Source organism: Toxorhynchites rutilus, chromosome 3 (genome assembly GCF_029784135.1).
Source record: "Toxorhynchites rutilus septentrionalis strain SRP chromosome 3, ASM2978413v1, whole genome shotgun sequence".
Lineage (NCBI taxonomy): Eukaryota > Metazoa > Arthropoda > Insecta > Diptera > Culicidae > Toxorhynchites > Toxorhynchites rutilus.
The window spans coordinates 27,237,368-27,264,894 of NC_073746.1; the positions used below are offsets into that span (position 1 = coordinate 27,237,368).

At 37.5% G+C, this 27,527-nt stretch overlaps 1 protein-coding gene across 6 annotated transcripts in view; it reads left to right on the forward strand.

Annotated features, from left to right (window-relative positions):
• The first annotated feature begins 697 nt into the window (after positions 1-697).
• LOC129780619 (dual specificity protein phosphatase 3) overlaps positions 698-27,527 on the forward strand; it is a 56,204-nt gene continuing 29,374 nt past the window's right edge. Inside the window, exons 1-3 of one of the 6 annotated variants that reach the window (XM_055789081.1) lie at positions 16,309-16,425; positions 16,560-17,075; positions 17,154-17,353. In XM_055789081.1, the coding sequence (XP_055645056.1) occupies positions 17,159-17,353 (195 nt within the window). In that variant the 5' untranslated portion in view covers positions 16,309-16,425; positions 16,560-17,075; positions 17,154-17,158. Of the gene's footprint in view, positions 1,132-16,308; positions 16,488-16,559; positions 17,076-17,153; positions 17,354-27,527 lie in introns of those variants that run through there. The other 5 variants (XM_055789079.1, XM_055789080.1, XM_055789083.1 and 2 more) reach the window with 5 other exon arrangements.

Genomic DNA, 27,527 nt, shown 5'->3' on the forward strand with positions numbered 1-27,527 from the left:
ACACAAACTGCATCAGCGTAATATACGCATATGATGCGGATTACATATATTTTACGACAATGTACATCATAAAATTGATGTTTATTATACCGATATGCGACTTAATTCGAGTTTTTACATTTTATGCGATTTCAAATATACACGAGACATACTTTGATTAATATTATATGCGAATATGATTTATTCGGATTTCTTGTAAGACTTGGCACGTGCAAAATTATACGATTTAATGTTTGCTGGGGAGGAAAACATACGAAAAACTTTTGTCAAGGTTACTAGTACTTATCATATAGCTCTAGTACCTGAATATCTAGACAACTGTTTGATGAGTTATGGGCATTGAGAAAACCATTCAACCCTGACCCATCGCGAGAATCCCTACACTCCATGTGCTCTCAGCAGAATGGAATGTGATAAAGACACATTTAGCGCGCGCCGCCGTCATATACCCAACGGATCTCGGACTCGTTTGCACCCACACACACACACAAACACATCACCGCCACTCGAAGGTCAGATGTGAAAAATCATCATCGTCGTCACTCGCGTGTGGTCACTCACGATGCATGATGGGTGAGCGCACTATCCACCACATCTCGGCGAACTCCTTCTGACCCTACCACCCCCTTCGATGAGGGGCTTGTGATATGGCAAAATTTTCATATGTTATTTTTCCCCTTTGCTGTTGCTTCTAGTTCCGCCGTGAGACAGAGCGCGCGCGTTCAGTTGCCTGCCAAGAGTGCTCATCATCAGCGGTGTGGCGTCGGTCTATCGGAACGGCAGCGGTCAGAATACGAGACTAACTAGAGTGTGCGGATAAGTAGATGGTGCATGTCAATACGCAATTCTGGGAAGATTTTACGGGAATTCTAGCGAGTTTAGTATTTCGCCATCGGAGCAATATTCTGACCTTTGCGAGAAAAGTGTAGAGTGCGAACTATTTGACGGTGCTCGTGGATGAGAATTTACAAGTGCCGTAAGCTGCAAGGAATAAATGCCTCTAGTGATAGTCGGAGAAAGCTGAGAGTATATATTTAGTGAAGAAGTAAAAATTTTCTGGTAAAAAATAAAGCCAAAAGTGTTCGTGGCTGTCCACATCGGAAGAACAGCAACATGTCGTGGAGATATGCGGTATGATTAATGTTCATTTGCATTTGATGTATGTAGAAGGCAGATGATACTTTTTTTTCTTCGAAAGTCATTCTTACAAATTGAAGGAAAAAAAACTCACTGCTTTCGATAATATATTGCTGCCTAATCTACTGAATGTAAATAATTATTCGAGCATATTTGTCCATCAATGCTGTTCATTGCTAATGGGTATCATGGTGATAGGGCTCAGCTCAGATAACTATCAATCCATTATCCTGCTAGTTTTTTGATACTATCCAAATAATTGAAGACGAACTCATAAATACAAATACCATACGGAACCTCAAACAAATCGCCTGCAAGCATCCAGCTTTTCTTCGACTTTTGTTCGGCAAATAATTGCGACCAGCTCGAGGAGACTTGCCCTCACTCAATGCCGGAAAACGCAATCTAGCATGCTTTCGGGTAACATTCCTTGAATGAATATCCACCATCGGAATTCGAACGCGAACAAAACTGGAAATAACAATATTTTTCCTCGAACGTCACTGGCGAATTTGACCTGTTTGAAAACGCTACAATTCGAAATCGATTACGCTAAGGGGCGATCCAGTTTATCATTTATTGGTCCAGTAAATAGATACCGAATTGGGTGGTGTTGGGAGATACCCAGTTTATGTGGGTGGTGTTGGGAGTGTTGGAAACGTGATCCGCTGCACGAGACATTTACGATCTTTGTAGTAAGCTAGCAACTTTGTACCGACTGTACTGTAGAGCGGTGTGGGTGATGATGCCACATGCCTCGTCCCACGGCACTACCGAATTCAAGTGGCTGTTCAAGATGCCCGATTTGCCCGCAGCGTTCCACACATGGTGTCGACGCTAATTTATCGTGGGTAATCTTTTACGCGTTATTATTGTTCGATCTGATATGGATAGATCAGATAAATGTATTTACATGCGAGATAGCCTAATAAAGGCGCTTCATGAGCTATGAAGAGGCGATTCACTGAAGAATGAGTATAGGTTATGGCTGATTTCACAACATTGCCGTATTAATGGGTATAATCGCGAAACTAATCGATTTGTTGTTACAACCATGAAGTTTACCGTATAGTTTAGTACACTATCATTGAAACATGTGTTGTTTATCATATATTATTTTCGTTCGCTCAATGTAGAAATTGTTCATCCGTATTATTCGTATATTAAAGGTTGATATGAAAAGGTGCCAATTCAATACATCTTTGGTGTAAAATCGTAGGTGCACCTGGTTGTAATTGTATAAATTCAGAACGGCTCGAAGTTTATTTTGATCTTTCACCATTAGACGCACAATATTTCGAGGAAGATTTGCATGTGATAACATAATTTTTTTTGTCTAATCTTTGCTATATAGTGGAATCCGTTTATAATGACATCGAAGGATGGTCATGATAATCGAACGTCATACAAAGCGTTTTGTCAAAAACAACCGTTTTAAATGAAATTATGTACTTATGCATGTAAAGAAGTCATCATAAAGGGTGTGTCACATCAAATTGCATCACGGAAAAAATGCTGTAGAAATTCGCCCAATAGACCGATCCTTTTGAAAATTTTAGACAGTAAAATAAAAACTATTAAACAACTTTTGGCATTTTCTTTTTATTCATACTTCGAGCCCAAGCCCGTATGCTCGCACCTTCCTCTTTACCCCGTCCATAAGGTTCTGTACAACGTCAGGTTTTAGTTTTTTTTTGAACAGAAATCCATTTTCTCTTGAAGTCCGCCTCCGATTTGACAACTTTTGGGTTCTTCCGGAGGGCCTGCTTCATAATCGCCCAATATTTCTCTATTGGGCGAAGCTCCGGCGCGTTGGGCGGGTTCATTTCCTTTGGCACGAAGGTGACCCCGTTGGCTTCGTACCACTCCAACACGTCCTTTGAATAGTGGCACGAAGCGAGATCCGGCCAGAAGATGGTCGGGCCCTCGTGCTGCTTCAATAGTGGTAGTAAGCGCTTCTGTAGGCACTCCTTAAGGTAAACCTGCCCGTTTACCGTGCCGGTCATCACGAAGGGGGCGCTCCGCTTTCCGCAAGAGCAGATCGCTTGCACACTATGTACTTTTTGGCAAACTTGGATAGTTTCTGCTTGCGAATCTCCTCCGGAACGCTGAATTTGTCCTCTGCGGAGAAGAACAACAGGCCCGGCAGCTGACGAAAGTCCGCTTTGACGTAGGTTTCGTCGTCCATTACCAGTCAATGCGGCTTCGTCAGCATTTCGGTGTACAGCTTCCGGGCTCGCGTCTTCCCCGCCATGTTTTGCCTTTCGTCGCGGTTAGGAGCCTTCTAAACCTTGTATGTACGCAGGCCCTCCCGCTGCTTGGTCCGCTGGACGAATGAACTTGACAAATTCAGCTTATTGGCGACATCCCGGACCGAACTTCTCGGATCACGTCTAAACTGCTTAACTACGCGCTTGTGATCTTTTTCACTGACGGAGCATCCATTTTTGCCATTCTTCTCTGCTGACCGTGGATTGGACGATTCCCAGCATCTTACCGATGTCCCGATGTGACAATTCCGGATTCTCGAAATGAGTGCACAGGATTAATTCACGACGATCTTTTTCGTTCGACGACATTTTTCCAAATTTACGAAAAATTGACAGTGAAGCATGGCCAACGTGATCTATACACTCTTATCTGATTATAAGCGAAAACTGAAGATATAATTCCTAAAAATTAAATTTCTACAGCGTTTTTTCCGTGATGCAATTTGATGTGACACACCCTTTATTCCACTTTTTTGCAAATAATTTGATGTAGAAACCAAACTTCGTTATGTTAATACGTAATAATAGGCAGAAGGTAAATATAAGTGAAGTCCTAATAAACGGGCTGTACTGTATTGACGTAGGACTATGCCTTTGATTTCTATATAGGGGGGTCACTCTACGAAAAATGTAACGTTTATTAAGAGTTTTCAAATGCATATTACGCAGAATCGTTCATAAAATATATGCTATAATTTATACTATTAGATTTATCCGACATTTTTTTCCCCTGAGACATCAACAGTGGAAATTATAAAACAAGTGAGCAATTTAACAAATAAAAAAGGTATGTTTTGCGAGCGGTTACCCAGGTAAATCATGTATTATGCATTCTTTCTTTCAACTTCGTACCCATGAATGTTGTATACCACACAAAATTATGTGCAATAATGCGTTCTATCAAACAAATTAGCTAACCCTTTTCGAATGTAAAAATGTTGCAAAAAGCAGATGCAAGATTTCATGCATCACTCAAATTTCATGCAAGATTCCATCAAAGCAACAAAGAAAGTGTCACCCATAGAGTGATCGTTCGTTGACATGTTTTAGAAGGTTTTAGAGCGATTCTATGGAAATTTATAAACGTATTAGGGTCAACGTTTCTTATTGTAGTGGAAGTTATTTTTGTTCGAAAGGTAATCCTTATAAGCTTATATGCTTACTTAGTTACCTTTATTATCATATGTTATACTGTCAGTCTCCGGTGACTGACGCAGCCTGAGCGAAAACTCGGTGTCAGTCACCGGTGACTGACGTGGCAGTCAACGTGTTAATTGGGCCGGAAAATCAATACAATTATCGATTTTTTCTCGCTAACTGAACTCAAGAAAAGCAAAAGCAATACCTCAAATTGAAGAAGACATCTATTATTGATACATAACTGTTTTGCAGCCCAGTTAACGTACGCCCTGTTATAAGTAAGTTCAGTTGAAGATAGTCCAGTTATCGATTCACTTCTGTATATGACAGGGTGACAAACATCTTAAGCGAGTGTCTTCCGGGCTGCGGCAACATGGACAATTGTACAACGAAGAATTATATCAATACTAGGAGGATAGTAGCGATTATCATGCGAGAACTTATTGAGATCGGCATTACATCGCATCACAAAAATGAAACGAAGTGAAATATCATTGATCTTCATGACTCATATTCATAATTCTCAATGACTCCATTCCTTCTATGATAGATTGAGCAGTAGAACCAATACGACTTGATTGTGATAGTCTGCAAACCAATGCCTTAGAATAAGACTAATAATAAGAATAAAACAATGGAAATAATTTACAATCCATTATCCATTATCTATCCATTAAAAATAAAGCAACTTCATGAGTTAAAGCGTATTTTACCTCAAAATATCACGAAATCGAAAGTATTTTTAACTTGTTTTTTGTTTCTTTCCCATAAACTTCATATTCAATGTAATCAATGACGATATATTTTTTTTGTTTACCAATACATATATACTTCATCTATCATTCCACCCTGTTATGTGCCACACTGATATTCATTAATTATTTTCAGTAGACAGTTGAACTTCCTGCCAGACGCTAATTTTCTTTTATTGGGCTACTATTTGGAGTTTCAAAAGAGTTGAACTAACAGATTTCTGAACAATGAAAAGAATTACAATCAAAAAACAACTGTTTTGAACAATCACAGTCCTACGTCAAAATTCCGTCCGTGCCCCTGGGCTCAGACCCTTCTACTTTTTTTGACATATTCTCACACCAGAAATACATGACGATGTACATACCCATCTCGAATGAACCATTTTAAAGTGAAATTAAATAACAGATGAATGGCGTTAATTGCCATAAATTTGTCCTATCCAAAAAAAAGTTATTTTCCATTTTCATTGGAATATGATTTTCTGGCTACTTCTTCTGGCTCGGAGCAAATTCAATCGGGAAGTCCAATTTGGGGTCTTGTTTTCCAACAATCGAAGCCGTATATTAGGGATAACGTCAATCGTCCCATAGTCTTAATCAATAATCTTGAAGGCCAGTTCACGGCCTCATTACGCGAATCTGTTTTTTCGCCGAACATTTCTTTCAATAAAGCAACTGTGACACGCGCAGTTCGTGATGATATAAAGTCCTGTTGAAACCGCAGCTCTTTCACATTCAGGGCGTTCAATTCTAGTACAAAAAAGTCGGTGACCATGACCCTGTAGTCATCATGACCTGTTGTATTCTGCACGCCATTATTTTTGAAGAAAAGCCAGGGGATCCACCAGCCAAAGAACCAAAGAGTGATTTTTTTACAGAATGTAATAGTAGCAAGAGAATTCTCTCCACCCAAAATGAGACCAGATGCACGTATCAACTTATTAATCCAACCAAAAATGAGCTTCATCCGCTAAACGAAACTTTCTTCTGGTACCGGATACTATTTCATCATGTTCAATATCATGTTTGACATGATATTGAACATGATGAAACCATAACATAACATCTTACTGTTGGTTACTATAGTATCAATTTGGTGTAATGCCAAGCATTGCACAATCTCATGTCCGGAAAAAAAAACACATCCAGAAGATGATTTTAAATCCGGACAGATCATATGTTAACGAGGAGTGGCATAAGAGTATAATCATAAAATAAATTTCATAACTTTTGTTCAGTATTGATATTTGGTTTAACATTATGATAGAATAACAAACAAATAATAAGCTCTACAAAAATCAATAACTAATTTCTATCAAAGAAATGCGACTGCGTCCGGAATTTGAAGCGAAAAATTTCCGGATTTCAAATCACGGCACAATGAAGAAATTTTCAAATTATGAACAAATATAACATGATTTTGTGGAATTCTGTGATTTAAACTTACATGAATGTCTTCTAATCTTCTAATAATAGGAACGGTAATTTTCAATTCTATGATATGTCAATATTTTTTTAGTAGTTGAAGTTGTCATCGTAAGTGCTTAAGTGTCTGCACCCAAAATGTATTTTTAACACATGTTTTGGCATCGCGATTTATTACATTAAATGATCCTAAAAATAACATAAAATGCGCTACTCCCCAATACTTATCTATCATTTGTACAATATACTAGCTGACCCGGCAAACTTTGTTCCGCCCAAAATGGTTTTTTTGCTTTTCTTGCTAAGCGAACGTTCATGAGTCCAATCGCAGAACTGTTCTTTGATTGATCGTCTAATTGACCCTTCACAATTTCATTTTACTATAAAATTCCTAACATTAGAATTAAGGAAAAATGTATATATACTAGTAACAATACAGTAAGGAGTTCGGCTCCTTTTAACCTATGTAACTGAGCCTGTAAAAATAAACGATTTAAATAAAAAAAGAAAAAAAAAATTCCTAGTACTTCTACCAAAACTCGTCATTGTAATATCAAATTATTTTCAGATACAATCCTCGTTCAAGATTTTTCAATCACTTGCAAATAGCATGTTTCTCCGTTACATGTATAACATGTTATATAATAGAATGAAGGCATCTCAAATCGGACGATTCATTCCTCGAGTTTTGCGCTTACCCCTTTGCTTGATTAGTACTCGAGTTATGTGACTTCCTTAGAGGGGAGGGAGGAGTATCGGAACACCATAGAAACGTATTGTGCTCTCTAAAACCTCCATATGACAAATTTGATTCCGTTTGCTTGATTAGTTCTCGAGCTATGCAGAAATTTGTGTTTCATTAGTATGACAGCCTCCTCTTAAAGAGGGAGGAACAACGTCGTAGCCAAAAAAAAACATTTTTTGCCCCCTAAAACCTCTATATGCCAAATTTGGCTCCGGTTGCTTGCTTAGTTCTCGAGTTATGTAGAAATTTGTGTTTCACGTGTATGGTAGATCAATCAGATCGTTAGCGCAAACATAAATTTCTTTAGCGCAAACATCAAATTGACTAATAATGATGTAATTGTAGAACATATGGGATTTCGATTTTCCGAATTTTTCCATTTTCTTCAGACTTTTCCAAAAGTTTCCTTAGAAAGAGGGGAGGAGTGTCGAACCATCATAAAAAAAACATTTCTTGCCCCTTGAAACCTGGACATGCCAAATTAGGTTCCATTTGCTTAGTTAGTTCTCGAATTATTCAGAAATTCGTGTTTCACTTGTATGACAGCCACCTTTTGGATAGGGGGGAGGGGTCTCGAACCACCATAAAAACATTTATTACTTCCTGAAACTTCTATATACCAAATTTTGTTTTTTTTTGCTTGATCAGTTCTCGAGTTATGTAGAAATTTGTGTTTCATTTGTATGGTAGCCCCTCTTCCCTCCTTAGAGAAACTTCCCCTGCCCCAAAAACCCCTGCACACAAATTTTCACGCCGATCGTTTCAGTAGTTTCCAAGTCCAATAGAATCAGACAGACATAACGACGACGCAGTTCCTCAACCGAACCAAATTGCATCACTGTATGCGTTAGATCGACAGCACGAGAACGGAGACTCACAGTTCTCGGGTGGAAACGTGTCTCTAAACTCTTGAACTTGCAAGTTGCGGAAATGTTTTGGAAAGAACTGATAAATTAACTTTTTCTGCTTGCTAAACAATGAAATTAAGTGAAGCATAGTTTATGTACGTTGTATTTTAATTTAGGTTGTGACAGAAAAATTGAGATTCGTTTGCTGAGAGTGATTTGTTTGTTGATTTTGCTGCTTTATTACCGCTTCTGTTGCTGATGTTGGATATGATTACTCTACTCCTTATCGGGATCCTCTTCCTTCTATCCTGATCGCTTCGCAGTGGCATAGCTATTTTTATACATACTGACTGGTAAGAGAATTACACAGAGGTAGGGCTTGCGACGCAATGTTGCGCTTCTCTTTGGGAACTGAACAGTGTGCGATATTTTCCATTGTACCAAGCAAACCCGATGTATGTGATAACAGCATTAGGAAAGACCGTTGTCTGCTCACTGAGGTTGATCAGAGCGAGGCCAATATTTGTATATTGGTTTCGTTTGCTTTTAATTGAACATTATAATGGGAATGAATTGCAACTCCCAAGCGCCATTCAGTGTGTTCTTTGTGCAATGTCATTCATTCAGGTCAATCACAGAGAGCAACTACGAATTGTACAATCCGCCCAAGCACATACATACAATTTTTTGATAAACATAGAAATTTGTTTTGACGTAGAACTACGTCTTTCATTTCTATACCGGGGTGGAAGTTCAAAGTTTCGAAAACGAGAGAGTGACGCTTGAAGTGCAATGTTCTGAACGTTAATACCCCTTTGCCGGCTGAAAGGAATGGTACGATAATCACTCCATTCGAAAAACAAAATATGAAAGAGTTGTATGACCCGACCCGATTGACCCGAAAACTTGTTTCAATAGCCTAGAAATGGCTTCTAAAACAGACTATTAAAATCACACAAATCCGTATATAACCTAGCGCCCGCTCAGAATGGTCACGCTCGTACGCCTATGCATTATGCTTTTCTCTCCCAGTTCCATTTCGTTTCTGTAGCCGAGCTGAACAGAGCATTTAGCGAAAATCGAGGTATCGAGGATAATTCGATACCGATAGGTGCCATTACGGATTTGATAGTGAAAAACACGAAATATTTAATATGGTGTAGGGGATATTTTACCATATCGATGAAATCATATTGATGAGAGCAGCGTTATAAAATTAATTGTATACGAATGCCGCAATCTATCGTCATTTCCAACTGTCGGGAAAGGGATTATTTTTTCTCTGTAATTCCGAGGGGGAATCCATTCCTTCTTCGAGCGTTAATAATTCTGCTCCGATTCAACGAAATGGTATAATAATCATTTCATACAAAAGACAAAATGTCCAAGAATGATATGATTGCTACATATTGACTCGAAAAATTGTTTCAATAGATTTTTCAACTTTGAAGCTTTGAAAGCAGACTTTAACTTTGAAACCACACACAAATCCGTATATAAGCTGGCGACCGCTCATAAATCCATCAGAGCCTCCTAGAAACAAAGAATCGATTCGAATCGGAAATCCGTTTAGTTGTTATTGCGATGTGAGATAAGGATGGTCACGCTCACACACATGCAGTATACTTCTATTCCAATTCCATTCCTTCTCTGCAGTCGGACTGAACGGAGCCGCATTGTTCGATGAAACCAGCTTTTCGAGGAGGAATCGATTACTCCTTTGAGCGGTAATAATTATTTTCTCGCTAAACGAAGTGGTATGTTAATCACTTTATTCGAAAGATGAAATTTCCAAGAGTTATATGCTTGATACTTATGAATAACTAAGTCAACGTTAGTCCTACGTCTACCTTGCAGTTATATCACAGATATAACCCACTTCCAGTTTTTAGCAATGGTAAGCATCTGGACAATCGAAATACTGCTTACATTTGATGATTTCCCTCATCTTAACGACATTTTCAATAGTAGGCTTACCAATCACGCTTTGGTTCAGGATACTTGAATGGAATTGATGAATTCAATATCAGGACCATAAATACTATTCATATGTGCATCCTTTTCATCTTCATCGTTTATAAAAGTTTGTAAATTGCCTTCTCCTAGATGTTTTTGGGAGGAAGAAAATAATGGAGCTCTTTAAATTCAACAAGAACCACAAACATGCCTCTGAAATGTACAAACAAATTATCAGTAAAAGACCATCATAACATGCTGGGGTTTCCCAATGACGAGAAAGACACAGCTCGCAATTCTTTTCGGAAGCGAACAAAAAAAAATTGAATAGCCTTTATGACTTCTGTGTGAACTGAACATGAGGGATAAATTCAATGTTTCGATGTTTGAGTTGTTGGTTTAGACAGAGAAATGTGCTTTTTTAGAGGGAAGAACATCGAATCGTTATAAAAGGTTTTCTTCCGATTTCCAATTTCTTTAGTTTATGTCTCTTTGAACATTTTGAGTATTCGAGAGCAACCGCTCATGACTGTCTCCAGAGCTAGATATTTAATACGCTATGATTTAGTTCTACAATGAAGAAAGCAAACTCTCTCAAAATGCATGAGATGTGCAATTATGTGAGCTACAAAATTTTCCACAAGAATGAAAAGGACAAACCCTCAGGTAAAGATATCTATTTGATACTTCTATAATAATGCTATTTTCTCCAATTACCATATAGAGGACATTGTTTTCATTTTCATAATGTTTTTCTTATTAGAATATATCGTATACATATCGTATGGGAAAAGATTCGATTTTTTTTGTGCAAGCTACGAAATACCAAATGCTCAATTCATCCAACTTATCCTCATATAAAATAACTAGTTTGGAATGAATTGAAACAATATTCGCAATTGTCAAGTGTTTGATTTGTTTCCACTTTAATGGTTCGAACCCTCCCACAATTAATTTTCTAAATCGATTAATTTTTTTAAAAATCAAATAAAATGCTATATGTGCGACTATATGATGCCTCACATATAGCCGTGAGAAATAACATCATTATGTCAAATTAGAATAGGTCTCTCTCTGATCCCAACACAATTCACAAATGGAAAACGTAAAACAGCAAGTATTGGACTAGGTAGTGCGGACTGAATCAAAACGGCTGTCAAAAAAGATCCAATTGAAATTAGAGGCGAATGAACTGCAAAGTTTAAAGCCTCTTAAAAACAAAGAAAGAAGAAGAAGAAGATCCAATTGAAATGTCAAAAGAGATCCAACGATCAGGAGTGTTATTTTTCTTATGATAATCAACACTATAAAAGAGGTATCGTTGTCAAGGGCAAAAATAAGTAAAATTATAAAATGAACGAACTACATTTTTCCGTCAATTGTTGAATTAACCATTGCATCTCAGAAAGAGCATCTCAGCCTTTCACTGAGCAACGCATTTTGAAAGTCCCCTCTCTTTGTCATAACGTTTTTCCGAACGAAATAAAAACAAACAAAGTCAGAGTCACGTAAATGTTTACTCCTGCGATTTGGAAATATTCGATAAAAAGTGGAAGGAAGAGCTGCCAGATGATTTTTAAAAAAAGTCTGTAAAAACATGTGAATGTCTGTTAAAAATGTGGAAAGGTCTGTAAAAGTGTGCAGATCTATAGAAATGTCTTTAAACGTTAATTTTCACATATTCATTAATACTTAATACTTAAGATTGTATTTTGTATATATATATATATACAGTCATTCCATGCCAAACCAATATAGTGGTTCTCAGATCTTCGTCAAAAGTGGTAATTTTGTTCTTTATCGCAAAACATTAGACTCGTATTTTTCTATTTTGTCATTAGGGTGCCCATTTACATTTTAGGGTGATCCCAAAAATCATTTATTTCCACTTTTTCCCAAAATGACTTTTTCCAAAAATTTATAACTTTCCCATCCCATTTTTAATATGGATTGAAAGCTGAGAATTTTTTACATAAAATATCTCGATAACAGAGATGCTATTTTTTTTCGTTTTTGAAATATGATTTTTCAAAACCAATCGATGGAATTTCCCCATTTTTCCCACTACAAAAAGTCATAACTTTCGAACTATTGGACCGATTCATATCATCAACATATCAAATTGAAGCTTACGAGTTATTTTTCTTTGAAAAAATATTACTTTTGCGAAAAAATTGAATTTTTTTTTGTAATTAATGATTGAGTTAGTTTTTCATAGATTTCTCGGTTAACGATAGGAGCGCTATATTTTTTTATATTTTTTATGGAAAGCGGAGGATTATTTACCTAACATATCTCGATATCAGATATGCTATAATTATCGTTTTTAAGTTAGAATTTTGTAAATTTAACATGTTTTAAGTCTTCGATCAATATTCATATGTGACTAAACTAGACCTATGCTACTAGAATCCAATCTTCCCGCAAGTGTGATATTTTTTCAAATTTTGCTTATTGGATTCAATTTAATATATCGATCATCTAAATCGGTTCAGTAGTTTAAATGGTATGATTTTTTCACAGAAAGTTGTTTTTGGACAAATGGGGAAAAATGATTTTTTTTTGAAAAATCATATCTAAAAAACGAAAAAATAGCAACTCTGATATCGAGATATGTTATGTAAACAATCCTCAGCTTTCAAGAAAAAATATAAAAAATATAGCGCCCTCTAGTCCAAAGTCATAAAAAAATAAAAAACGACTACAATCAATAATTACTAAAATATAAATTTTTTTTTCGCAAGTTAAATATTGTTTAATAAAAGGCTAGGTCAATTTTATATGTCGATCATCTAAATCGATTCAATGATTCAAAAGTTATTAATTTTCTTTTGTCATTTTTGGGAAAAAGTGGAAAAAAAACGATTTTTCGGACCACTTAATAACTTATGTACTGTAAGTGTGTTTAAATGTTTCAACGATCTACACATACATACATACACATACATACGCGTTGTTAATTTTTATAAAAATCAGTATTTCTTCGTTGATATATTGGACATCCACCAAGACTTGCGGTCTTGTTGATGAAATTCATAAAAAAATGCAGTGTATATTTTCCATCCGCCATGCATGGCTATACAAGTTTTAGATCACCACACGGCCATGAACCATGTCTGTGGTAACAATATCGTACAGTAACCCATATTTCGTCATAAGCAGACCCGAAAGCAAATGTAAGTTGTTGAAAATAGAATGAAAATGACATAATCCTGACCCTAACTTAACTATTTTTCAATAAATCTCCTTGCATTTCAGCAAAACAATCTTATCCAGAACAGAAAATAATTATCAGAGACAATTTTCGTTCAAGATTTTTCCTTACCTGCAGAGAATGCAATTTTTCATTAATTGTGAATAACCGTATCCTCTCTTTCGTCTGCAATGATGTCAAGGCAAAAGTACAGGGTGGGCTATTTAAAGTGGAAGCATCTGGCAACCCCATAACTTTTGACAGAGATGTCAGATTAACAAATGTCATACCGCGTTGGAAGCGTCATTTCAGTGCAATTTTAACCATGGAACAATACACACCTAAACAACGCGCTGAAATTGTTCAGCTGTACATTCAAAATAACTTCTCAGTTGTGTTAACTAAACGTGCGTGGAAAAATAAAAATAAAGTTAAAACATCGCCTGGAGACAACACTATACGTCGATTATATGCCAAATTTATATCGTCTGGTAGTGTTGGTAATGCCAGTCATCTGTCCAGACAACGACCAAGACGTTTCGACGAGAATATTGATGCCGTTCGAGCCAGTGTTGCAGAGACTCCATCGACATCAGGTCGCCATCGTTCGCAAGAGTTAGGCATCGCTCGAACCACTCTCCGACGCATAATTCGTGTTGATTTGAAAATGTTTCCGTATAAAATTCAAATGGCTCAACAACTTAACCCATCTGACTTACCACGTCGACTTGATTTTGCGAAATGGACCATCGAAATGGCCAAAAATGAACGTGGCTTTTAACAAAAAATCATAATGTCTGATGAGGCGCATTTCAACTTGAATGGAGGAGTGAATAAACAAAATTGTCGGTTTTATGCTACTGAAAACCCTCAATTCATCGAAACGCAACCTCTTCACGACCAAAAAGTTACTGTGTGGTGTGGCATTTATGCCGATAAAGTCATCGGCCCGTACTTCTTTGAAAACGAAAATGGAGCAACGGTAACCGTGAATGGGGAGCGTTATCGGACAATGATAACCGATTTTTTATTGCCATTTGTTCGTGAAAATGAATTGGACAATTACTGGTTCCAACAGGACGGCGCTACATGCCATACAGCGGCTGCCACGACCAAATTATTGCGCGAAATGTTCCCCGGAAGATTAATATCGAAAAACGGCGATTATGACTGGCCACCGAGATCACCTGATTTGACGCCTCCTGACTTTTTTTTTATGGGGATATTTAAAATCCAAGGTATACACTGGTAAACCAAGGACCCTGGTTGCGCTGAAAGACAATATCCGACAAGAAATTGCTGCCATATCGGCCGAAACATGGGGCAAAGTGATGGAAAATGCCGAAAAAAGGGCACATTTTGCGGTCGAGGCCAGAGGCGGTCATTTACGAGATATCATAATCAAAAAGTAGTTAGAACAAATCTCCTTGGACCAAAATAAATGAATTTCAAAATTTTTTTTTTTAAATTCCACTTCTTTATTTTGCTATTGCAAAAACAAATCCTTCCACTTTAAATGGCCCACCCTGTACTTATGTGTATGAGTTCCAAACTTCATACACACCAGATGGGCCAACCAGAAAGACTGCCGGGCCGCAGGTTGAGTATCGCTGGTCTAACGTCATTTGTATTGATATAAACTAAATATAATAACTTTTCTGTATTAAAACTATGGAAAAATATCATATGGTGAGTCAAATATCTTTGATGTGATGAATAGAGCCTCTTATTTTTAAAAAACAATATATTGATTTTTGTTGACTTTTTGGAAATATTGTTATATCCAAAAAGTCAACAAAAATAAAAAGTGTTTTACAGATATGTCTGTAAATTTACAAACATATTTGTAAATCTGGCATCTCTGGTGGTCTGAGAATTTATTGCAAGAAATCGCTTGAAATCACGCATGAATTTGCTTGAAAATGAAGTGGATTGAGTCCGCGCCACTTAGGTATTGGAATATTAAATCCGAAAAACAAACTGATCCCACATACAATTCCAATTTGAAAAAAATATAAGTCCTAATTAGAATCGTCTCATAAAAAAAATAATCAATGCGAAAATCACTTACCCGACAATTCGCGACCGATTCAACGCTTACATCACAACACTCCCACCTAAACCGTTTAAAAATTCCATTATTTCCCATTTATGTGGCCGGAGCTCAAACATCCGCCGATTGTCACAACGCTTATATGTACACCAGAGCCCAGTTCTGGCTGGTTTATGTTGTCGCAAAAATAGCATCTCTAGCACGAGATGCGAACCTTTCGCAATGCCCATCCCAACCCTGCCTCCCGCACTAGAAGACTAGGTATTCTATTCCCGGCGAAGCTCGACACTGGGGCTGCTAAGGGTTGAAGGGCACCAAGCGGTCGATCGGCACACTCCGCCATGACAAGTGGAAGGTGCGTGCGATGTCCGAGTAAATCAAACATTGGCCTATAAAGTGCATCCATGGTGGTGGACACCCCGGCTCGGGGAACTGCGGGACGGGTGAAGGGTGTGTCCAACAGGGCAATGAAAATAGTTCAAGCGAACCAACTCGTGTGCATGCGACGCTTGAACTTAAATGACGATTTGTTCATGGGGGTCATCAATTCGATTGTAATTTTAGAGAGTCGTAAATTTCATGAAAATAAACCTCAATGTTTGCAATGATGGATAGATCATGATGATGCATAGAAATGACACCTTTTCAGGAAACAGGTACAATCGAGGAGCCCCTCGTTATCAAAGTTATTTGTATAACCACGATAAAACTCTGTAAACACGCTAGTGCTAAAATTGGCATATGCATCCGTATTGAAACACCTCGCTCGAAAACATGTGTTATCCACCGTCCCAGCTATTTTGGCTTTGACCGTGTTGTTTATTGTTTTTTTTTCTGTTATTGTATCTTTTCTATTTTCAATTGTTTGTCAATCGCGATCATCGGAAGCTATGGATTCTATGGGTAGTTGTGATGCTAATAAGGGTTATAATTAGATTTCGACTCCATACATGTAACGTGTGAATGTAAATTTATAACTACAATAGATTAAGCTTTTCTGATAAAATATATCACTTTTTGCGATACTCAACTTTCAGCTACAGCTATCAAAATAGTCGGGCTTTTGTGGAGCGCGATTTCACGTGAATTTCGCTAGAATCCTCCAGCAGCTCTGCCACTCTGCCACAACAAACCGCGGGGATATGGCTGTGTGATTTATCGGGTAATTGGTTTCTATTCTCCACCGGGTTTGTCGGCGACTGGACACAAACGAATTGAGGGTCTCCCGACTCTCGGTGCATTCGGTGCATTTGAGTCGAGAGAACGACACCGGCGATGGGATCTTTCTAATTGAATTTAATCGTTCGCTCCCGTGGTTCGCTGTTTAAGTTTGGCGAACTCGAGTGATTAATGCATCACTAATTAATGCGCTATGCTAAAACGTTGTTCGAGTGCTCGTGAACACTGATGAGCGCAAAGGGCGACCCAATGCATACAATATAAACATCATCAGATGTTGAAATTTTTTTCTCGGTGAAGCAGCTGTTACTGTTTGAGGCTATAAATCAAACGATCAAAAATAATCAATTATGCTTTGGGCTTCACTGGTTAAGGTTGGTTGAGGAACAATCATATATCTCTTATACTTGACCTGTTATATTCGTTGTTTGTGAACGAAAATTTGTTTGCAGTTGTGATGGATACATACAAGAGGTCATCAAAGCAGCAGAAGTGGTCGAAAACAGCCCTGAAAGCGGCCATTGAAGCTGTACAACGGAACGGAACATCTGTCAAGCGAGCCGCTGAGGAATACGGCATTCCACGAGACACGCTTGCCCGCAACCTCTCGGAAGCGCCTGAAGTCCTAGCGAAACCAGAACCAGAACAAGAGGTTGGCGCCTATTATCATTCATTTCATAATTATTATCGTCTCGGTATAAAAGTAAATGGTCAAAGATTCTTAATACAGAATCGATATCCAGGTTATTCTTTCGAATGGTAGTCGGCACTAAATAAATTTTAGAAAAGAAAGATCTAACTTCATTACTTTATTATTAGATTGAGATTTGATAAATGAAGACGGTGGAACACAAAACACTATTAGTTATATCAGTAAACATTATTATATCAGTTATACAATACAGCGATTTTTCCGTGCTGTCAAATAGACATGAGGTACGGAATTGTCCTGGCATCAACAGTCTATTGGGCCAGCCGGGACCAGTGTTACCACACGCACAGATTTATCTGGAATGGGTCAAATTTTTACGTTATTTTTGGTACAGATTACAGAGGCGAACCAGCCCAGGAGGCTGAAAACCTCTCAAATAAAGAATAAAAAAAATAAAAAATTGGTACAGATTTTATACGGTGAAGGGTACAGATTTTCGTCGAGAGCGTGATGATGGGGGTTTCGAATTCCGTAATGCACTCGATAAAAATTAGTGATGAAACGGATAGTAGTTTGGCCAGATACCGGATACCGGATATCCGACAAGTTTCGAGCCCGGATAACTAAAAATTCGGCTTTTTATTTGCAAATATGAAACTGGAAGAAACTGCACGTGTGCATGAACCAAAAAATAAGATTAAATTTTAGGGAGAAGGATCAACACATTTTTGCATTAATATAATGAACGATGATAAAATTTTCTTATATACTTTGATAGGGTTTCAAGTTTTCTACAAGGAATCTTGAACAGATATTTTTCTGATAAGGATTTTCTATCACAATGATGAGATTTTTGTAGGGAGTGTCTTCAGGGATGATAATCTGAGAGACTTCATTAGAAAACATGCTTTATGGTTTGATGGAACAATACACTTGGCTTCTGATTTCGTTTGATGAAATAACATGAATTATAAGTTCTAACTTCTCCTGTATATTCGAAGTAATTTGTCATTTTTCTGCATAAAAAGCATTTGGTCTAAGACGAGATTGCACATATAGTCAGCGAAGGGTACAGGAAAAATATTTCAATGCTGAAGAAATCGACTGTTATGTGAAAACATTTTGAATCGATCGCAATCACGATCCATTCTAGGGAGTGTCGTCAATTAACAAGATTTACTAAAATTAATATTAATTCAGCTTTGAACAAAAATCTGACATTTCAGTGATCAAACATCGTTTTTAATTATGTATGAATGATGTTAATAGGCTATTTTGTTATGGTTTGTCTTGTGTAAATGAGAAATTATTTATATTTTCTAATATCCGGTATCCGGCCGGATAGTGGGTCACTATCCGGAATCCGGATATCCGTTTCATAATAAAAATAGATTGCCCATATCTACTAGTCATCAAATGTCATTCGCTGGCTTTTCGGGTTAGTTATGCATGTGTGATAATCCCTGACTATCTTGAGCATTTATTGAGGGACATATATAGCTATATATTCAATAGCTCAAATCGGAATTAATTCCGCACCCTGAAGATAAAATTATTCCGTAAGGGATTCACCGTTTCAGAAAACATGTGCAGGATTCCTGGACAAGAATTGGATGCCTAAAAAGAATTGACGGTTTGCTCGCAGTTTCGGCGCTTTGATGTCTTGTTTGTAACGTTCTCACTATGGCACACTCCTCGGCAACTGTCGAGGATTTTTTTTCTGAATATAATCAGAACAAAAATAAGATTCGAAACCGGCTCAGCAAAGATACGATGAACGCTATTTTGAGATCAAAATATTTGATTAAACATCGTGGAGGCAGCTTGAAAATTTTATTGAATGTTTGTATTGAAATCTAGATTCAGAAAAAAAAAACTATGTACAGCGAAACTCCGAATATCCGCGAGCGGATGATACGCGGTGCAGATTATTCGCGACAGAAAGTTCCATAGTTAAGCTATAGGCCTTCTCGGAATTTGTCAGTGAGTGATGGGATCATACACTTTTGTTTTGGTCATGGCTTTCACATTATCTGACCACACGACCTTGTAAATGGATAGTTTAATGATTTCTGTATTGATAGAACATAAGGTAAATGATTTTGGTTTGTCCAGTCGAAAATATGATCATGGTTTGCCCAAATTTTTAATGCTCTAATTCAGCGCTCCTGTGTCAAATAAGGTATTCGAATGTTTCAAAACATATAAAGTTGTTTTTTTCATGATTTACAGTAGTTTTATAGTATATTTTTACGGGCTCACATGTTTTGAAGGATTATAAAACACACCTTCTATTTGTGTCAATGCGCCCCTCATTCGAGCTAACTTTTAATCGATCACCAGATGATTATTTAGCTCGTATTCAGACCTTTTCTGTATTATAACACTTACAAATATTGTGAACGACATGCTTGCACACCATTTGTATCAGATTTACATAGCTAAACCATTAAATTAACGCATTTTGATGAACTCAATTTTGATCATGAGTTATCCAATTCAATAATGTTATTTTGTCCACATGATTTCTATAGCAACCACTTGGCAGAAATAAAGTTTCTCTGTGTTGAGTGTGTTGAGGGTAACACTTTTAAAATGCCCAAGAAAAGGCAATATTATGCAGAAAACCTATATTATGAATGGATAAATATGATGATAGTTCAAGCAATGATAAATGCAACATCTACTTGTGAATTCGAATGTTTTCATTCAACAATGGTGATTTCTAAAACCGGACAAACCATGATCATTTTTTGGGCAAACCATGATCAGAGGTGGTAAAACCATGATCATAATTCCTCTTTAAGGAAAATCGTTAAAAAACATATTAGTATTAGCAACTAGAGACTTGGGGCTTTTCAACAAACCCAAACTCGTATCGATTATGTGTGATTTTCATGAAGAAAAATCGATTTGCATTTACTAGTTGCGTAAAAACACCCCAAATCGGATAAACCAAAATCATTTACCCTAGTTTTCACGTTGAAATGTCTTTTTTCGTGTTTGAATCTCATTTCAGATGAAAATGAGACAACACTGGTCGGGACGTTTGTCCTGGATCGGTGTCTTTAATTCGCCCAATTCCGAGTAATACTTGTTGGAAATTATCTACAGAATTCCTCTATAATTAAAAACCGGTATTTAATTGAACTCCTATCTTTGTCACCCCTTTCTATGCAAAATTACGGTATCAAGCTATCAACAATAACAATGTTATTGTCATCGTTTTAATTGTAACTACATCTTGTCTGGTCTGTTGAGCCGGTCACTTTAATGCTTACTGCACATCTGACTCGACCTTCTAGACAAACTTAAGCAGACTTAAGGGTTTTTTTTGGGAAGCATAAATGTTCTAAATGTTGTCCTAAAAGGCTTTTTAGATATTTAATTTTGTGAAAAGTTACAGCCAAAAGTATGAGGTCACCTCAGAAGTTATAGTGTTGCTGTATGCATTTTTAAATGCATTTTTTTACTAGTGTCGCAGACGCTATAATTTGAGTTTTTTGAAAACCAAAAAATCACCTGAAATCGGGGTTTTTAAAAATTTGCTTTTGATGCACATTTGAAAAGGTAGCAAAAAGCAACGGAAACGCAAACAATCAAAAATCAATCAAAAAGTCATTGCACTTTGGAAACAATTAAATATAGCCGAGAAAATTGCACAATTCATGTATCTTTTCCACCTTATGTCACAAATCGCTTACAACCGCTGGATGTTTCAGTTATGGGCCCTTTCAAGCAAAAGCTCTCAGTTTCCCAGAACGATTGGCCACTCAACTCAACAATGCTCAAATTATTTTCCCTACTGGAGCGGAAGTAGCAACTGGCTCATCGGGTAATACAACAATGCTGCAAAACATTGCATCTACATCACAGATAGATTTTACTTCAGAAACTTTGTCCCCGGAAAATGTTGAACCTTTTCAAAAAACTTCACCGCGGAAAACCACACCTCGAAAACGGAAGAAAGCAAAATCACGAATTTTTACTGACTCTCATAGCAAGCAGTTTCCTTTCAGTAATTCTTGATAAATATAAAATTTTAATTTTTTTTTTCGTTGTCCGAAAGTGATGGACATCTGGGGTGGGAAAAAGTTTTTCGACCATCAACTTTTTATTTATTTTTTCTTTGAAATAATACTATTAATGTTTAATTCGTAACATTTTATGTACAAATTATCGCAATTTACATGCTCTACAAGCTTTTCTCTATTTAGAAACATATCAAGATCATGTCAAACGTGAGAATTTACACACAAAAATGTTACGAGCAAAACATTATGTTTTCAGGAGTATTCATACAAAAATGACTTATATTCCAAAACTATAAACGATAGAAAGTTGATGTTTTCGACAAAAGTTTATATTTTAACAAGATCGAAAACTTTGTCGAATACACTATATCGCTATCTTAACTTTAACAAAATAAGGATTAGTTGTATTTTTTTCAAAGAAAACATAAAAAAGTTGTTGTTAGAAAAACTTTTTCCCTGTAAAAGTGCGCATCTTCCGATGTATGGACGATTTGTTGAAAATTTTAAGGACTATTAATATATATATTTTTGAGAATTTAAAAAAATACGTTTTTGAGAAAAATTAATTTTTAATTTTAAAATAACTTTATTGTCAGCGAAATGTTTTCCAAAATTTTTTTGGTATTTTTTAATGAAAATTTCTACAATTTCCTACATATATTTTAACAAGATCTAAAACTTTGTCGAATACAGTATATCGCTATCTTGAATTTAACAAAATTAGGATTAGTTGTTTTTTTTCGAAGAAAATATGAAAAAGTTGTTTTTAGAAAAACTTTTTCCCTGTAAAAGTGCCCATCTTCCACTGTATGGACGGCTTGTTGGAAATTTTAAGGGCTATTTATGTCTATTTTTTCAGAATTTAAAAAAAATACGTTTTTGAGAAAAATGAATTTTAATTTTTAAAATAACTTTTTCGTCAGCGAAATTTTTTTACAAAAAAATCACAACGTTTCACTGCTATCTGAGATGGTGCTGCCAACGGCCAGTCGAGTTGGCATGAAATTCGTCTAATATCACATGATGATAACAGTTGTGGCAACTGTTACAAAACTGCAGAAGAATATCAAAATAAGCGGTGAGTCAGTGGCTCGTGCCGAAAACAATCGTCAATCACTTAAATATAGTAGAAGAGAAAAAATATAACATTTTCATCACCCATTTCTGTTCAATTTACACTTTGGTTTATTTATGATGATATTAACCTGAGATCCCAAAAATAGACTTTCCACTACCATCCAACAGACATACACTTCTCGCGATGTCGGTGACCTAGAATTATTCAGCCAAGCGAAAACGTAAGATAGTCGGTGAATACTTCGTAGTCGCGATTATCATCGCGAAACTATTTTAAAATTTCCCGTATGTATAACAAAACAACCTTTTGAACAGAGTTTGTAACTTGAATTATTCAAAAAAGTATACTGCGCACGAGACTTCGCACAAAACACGCAGGTTGTTTTTTGTTTCGGCGGCGACTTCAGATCACGAGCCGCACATTGTTCAAAGTCTCAAGTATCAAGCGCGAAAGGTATCATTAGCAGCATCATGATGATTCATGGGCGGCGGGCGCGACGCTTGCGAATTTGTTCGCCCACCCAACGGTTCACTTTCGCTCCGCTGGTTTACTGGTTTATTTTCAGAATTCCGTGGAATGTTTCATTCTGGGTGAATTAATAAATTATAATACTCATGGCAGACGTGAGTGAACTCACACGAATTACAAACTTAGTGTGTGTGGAATTTAAATTTCAATGAACTAACGTTATTTTCTAAGTGCAGCCTTTCTTTTACTATAACCTGCATATTTTATGACGCTCGGAAGCGTCCGTCTTCCGCCCCGTACTCATTTTGCAAAATAATGAGCCACTTAAGCACACATCATCGATTATCCCTCGGATAACGGAAAAATCGTTAACCACTTCGAGCGCCCTCAGTCACATCTCAGGGCAGTGTGCTCGAAAGTCCTTACATTAAAATTAAATTACCCTCGAAACAATGGCCTGCCGTCAAAGGATCGTTACAGAATGGCCCATCTCTTTACTGCAGACTCCTCAAATCCTGTGGCATAAAATGGTCTCTGGACTGGGCTCAGAATCCATCGGCTGTGTGGAACGGGAAATGTTTATCGCGCCTCTTGTTTTCTTTGCGCCGCAGAACGCTTCGTCTGCGAATAGGAGATTATCCGCGAAGATGCTTATAAAATGTAAAATGTAGGCTAAGTGGCACATTGAGGATTCGCTCTGCCCGCAATAGGAAAAATCAGTAGGCTATCTGGGTTGTATGGGGAAAAGTCAACAACTCGTAATGATACAACAATACGAGTTGGGAACGAATACATCCCTCACCCATACAAACTGTGGTCGCTCAGTAATGTGCGGATAGAGGGTACTCATTCGCCAGTAGCGTCACGTTGTGGGGGGGGGGGAACGTAGTGGAAAATGAAATAGTCTGGCCTTGTCCCATTAATATTTTGATTGAACAAACTTTTACTCGGGATGCTCTGTTTTCGCGGCTATGGTAAGAAAATTCTCCGCAGGCGAACTATCATATATTGCACATCGGACAGCTCTGCAAAGGAAATTGATATTCATAGTAGCGCAAGTAATGACTATCCATCCGTTTCAGTGCATTGCTTAACATCAGTAAAGGGCGCTCCGTTCTGTTAGCTGAATAATACAATATTCTTCACGCGTACTTGGTCTCACAGAATCGTTCAAGATTCAGGCAGTAATGTAATCAAATTATGACTTTTTTGAATTCGTCTCTCATAGTGGAGCGCGCTAACCAGCAAAACAAGTTTATTTTATATTAAGCTGTCAAAAAAGTCCTGCGGTATTTTTTTTTGAATTTTAATTTGTTCATAGAATTAGTTACAATCATCTGTTTTCAAGTCAAATATGCGCCGTTTTGTTCGATGACTTGTTCCCAACGAGATGCCAACTTCATAATACCCCTATAATAGAAGCTCGCTTCCTTATTGGCAAAAAACTCGGATAGCCAATTTTCACAGGCCTCTTTTGTGGATAACTTCTGACTACCTAGCTCGTTCGCCATGGACAAAAAAGGTGGTAGTCACTTGGTGCAAGGTCCGGACTATACGGCGGATGCAAAAGAACCTCCCATCCGAGCTCCCGGAGCTTCTGGCGCGCCACCAAAGAAGTGTGTGGCCTGGCGTTGTCCTGATGGAAGACAATGCGGCCTCTGTTTATCAAAGATGGCCTCTTCTTCATGAGTGCTACCTTCAAGCGGTCCAGTTGTTGGCAGTACAGGTCCGAATTGAGCGTTTGGCCATAGGGAAGCAGCTCATAATAGATTATTCCTTGACAATCCCACCAAACACACAGCAGAACCTTCCTGGCCGTTAATGAGGGCTTGGCCACCGTCTGAGCCGCTTCAGCGGGCTTCGACCACGACCGTTTGCGCTTCACGTTGTCGTTAGTGACCCACTTTTCATCGCCAGTCACCATCCGCTTCAGAAACGGGTCGATTTTGTTGCGATTCAGCAGCGATTCACATGCGTCGATACGGTCAAAGATGTTTTTTTTGCGTCAACGTGTGTGGCACCCATACATCGAGCTTCTTTGTGAATCCAAGCTTCTTCTAATGGCTTCAAATGTCCGCCGTACAAATGAAACACAAATTTCTGCATTACTCAAGGAATAATTAAGCAAATGAAACCAAATAAGGCATATGTAGGTTTTAGAGTGCAATAGATGTTTCTATGGTGGTTAAACACCCCACCCCCCCTCTTTTTCTGCATTACTCAAGAAATAATTTAGCAAATGAAACCAAATTAGGCATATGGAGGTTAGGGTGCAATAAATGTTTCTATTGTGGTTAGACACCACAACCCCCCACCCCCCCTTTAAAGGGTGGGGGACGTTGTCATACAAATGAAACACAATAAATGTTTTTACGGTGGTTCGACACTCCTTTCCCCTCTCTGAAGAAGGGGTGAGAGGGTGCTGAACAACTCTAGAACTATTCAAACAAATGGAATCAAACTTAGCATATAGAAGTTTTAGGGGTCGATAAACGTTTTTATGATGGTTCGACACACCTACCCCCTCTCTAAGGGCATGGGGGCTGTCATACAAATGAAACACAAACTTCTGCATAACTCGAGAACTAATCAAGCAAATGGAGCCAAATTTGGGATGTGAGGGTTTTTGAGTACGAGAAATGCTTCTATGATGGTATGACACCCCTTGATCCTCTGGAAAGGAGATAGGGTCCCATTAAAATAATGCACATATTTCAACCAAACATATTCCAACCAAGCATGACAATTGAAAAATTTCGGAAAACTCTGAAGAAAAATAAGAAAATTTGAAAAATTCAATTCGCATGTGTTCTACAATTACATATTGACAAGCGTTGTTAGTCCATTTGATGTTTGTGGTAGCGAAATTGATCTTCGTTCGAAAGTGGAAATGGATTTTAATGTGATAAAACTCACTCCTATATCGTCTTCTATCTATATAAATAAAAATGATTCTATCTATATAAATAAAAATGTATGTGTTAATAATAACAAAACTCGAGTAAGGAATTGTCAGATTTAGGGCTATCTTCATTCTATGATATTTTATGTATCAATCATTTATTCCATGTAACGGAGAAACATGTAATTTGCAAATGGATGAAAAATCTTGCACGAGAAAATAATAAGAAAAAATAATCTGATATTATAATGTCGAGTTTTGGTAGAAGTACTGACATTTTATAGTAAAAAATAATTTTAAAAGGTAGATTAGAAGATCAATCAATGAACAGAATGCGATTAGACCCATGAACGTGCGCTAAGTAAGAAAACGTGAATGTGATAACGAAAATAAATTTTGTGCGGGACGAAGTTTGCCGGATCAGCTAGTTCAGTATATAAATGATTGACACATGGTTCGCTCTGACTGCATACTATGAAAGTTATGGATTACTCCATAACCGCCCAGCTTAGCTCACCTCTATCTAATATATCTCAGGGTCGGCTTCCGAACTACGGGGGACTCCCTGTACCGCGGACGACACTGTCGCAACCAAGAGAGAAGACCAATAGGGCTGGTTCGAAATGAAAGCTATGTAAAAGAACTGGTAATTGGTTTACGATTTACAAATTTTTATTTTAATAGTTTATTCGTTGCGGCGCCGTTCGTCGACCGTTGGGGCCCTTCGATGACACGTGGTTTGTGTAACGGAGAGAGAGGAGGGTCTGTAGCACGTACCTTCTTCGTGGTTTCGATTACGGGTTGATTCGCTAGCGAATTATCGGATCCGTGGCAGAACTTGTTATAACTGCTGTACTCAAATTGCGCACGGGCGGCTGGAGGTACGTAATCCGGGGGCACGCTTGGAAACAACGTGGCGTGAACCGGAACGTCCCTGTTTTCTTAAACAGACGCCCAGGAGTATAACACTCACTTTTCTACAACTTTTCACTATCTTTAAATAGGTGTTGGTCGCTTCCAAACTCCAGCTAAAGTCCTCGAGGCCTTTTTCATTTCCCTCCACGAAACCTTAATCCTTTTTCCTTTTTCCGTCTACTCTCCTCTCTCAATCTTTCCTCTCCCAAATATTCCTCTATCTCATTCCTTCCTTTCTCTCTCTCTCTCCTACTTCCGGAACACCATCAGCTTGCCCGCCGATGTTACTCAAGGGGGCTTTCGATCGTGGCAAATTACAAAATTGAGTTAGTACAATATACACTTAAACTAATTTTAGTTATTACAATTAACAATTCATACAAAAAAAATACATTTAACGACAATCTTATTAATGAACCAGCCAACAATAAACAAAACAAACAATTTACTTAAAGACTATTTTTGAACGATTACTACATTTAATTGAACAAAAATTGAACTGCCCTCCCTGTTGCGTCATTGGTCGGTAACAACTATGGGAGGTTTTCGTTGATCAACCATAACAATTTCGATCCGTTATTCCTGCTGTATGCGTGTTTTTCCTAATCTGAGTGTGATATGTAGCTTACATAACATATAACCAAATGTAATCAATAACTCGAAATTTTCAATTTAGCGATTGATCCTCTCTGACTTAACACCGATCAATTGATGGTAAGCACATGAGTAAACGTACTAAATAAGAACGAAGCAAACACAGAGGGTTTTTTTTTTCCT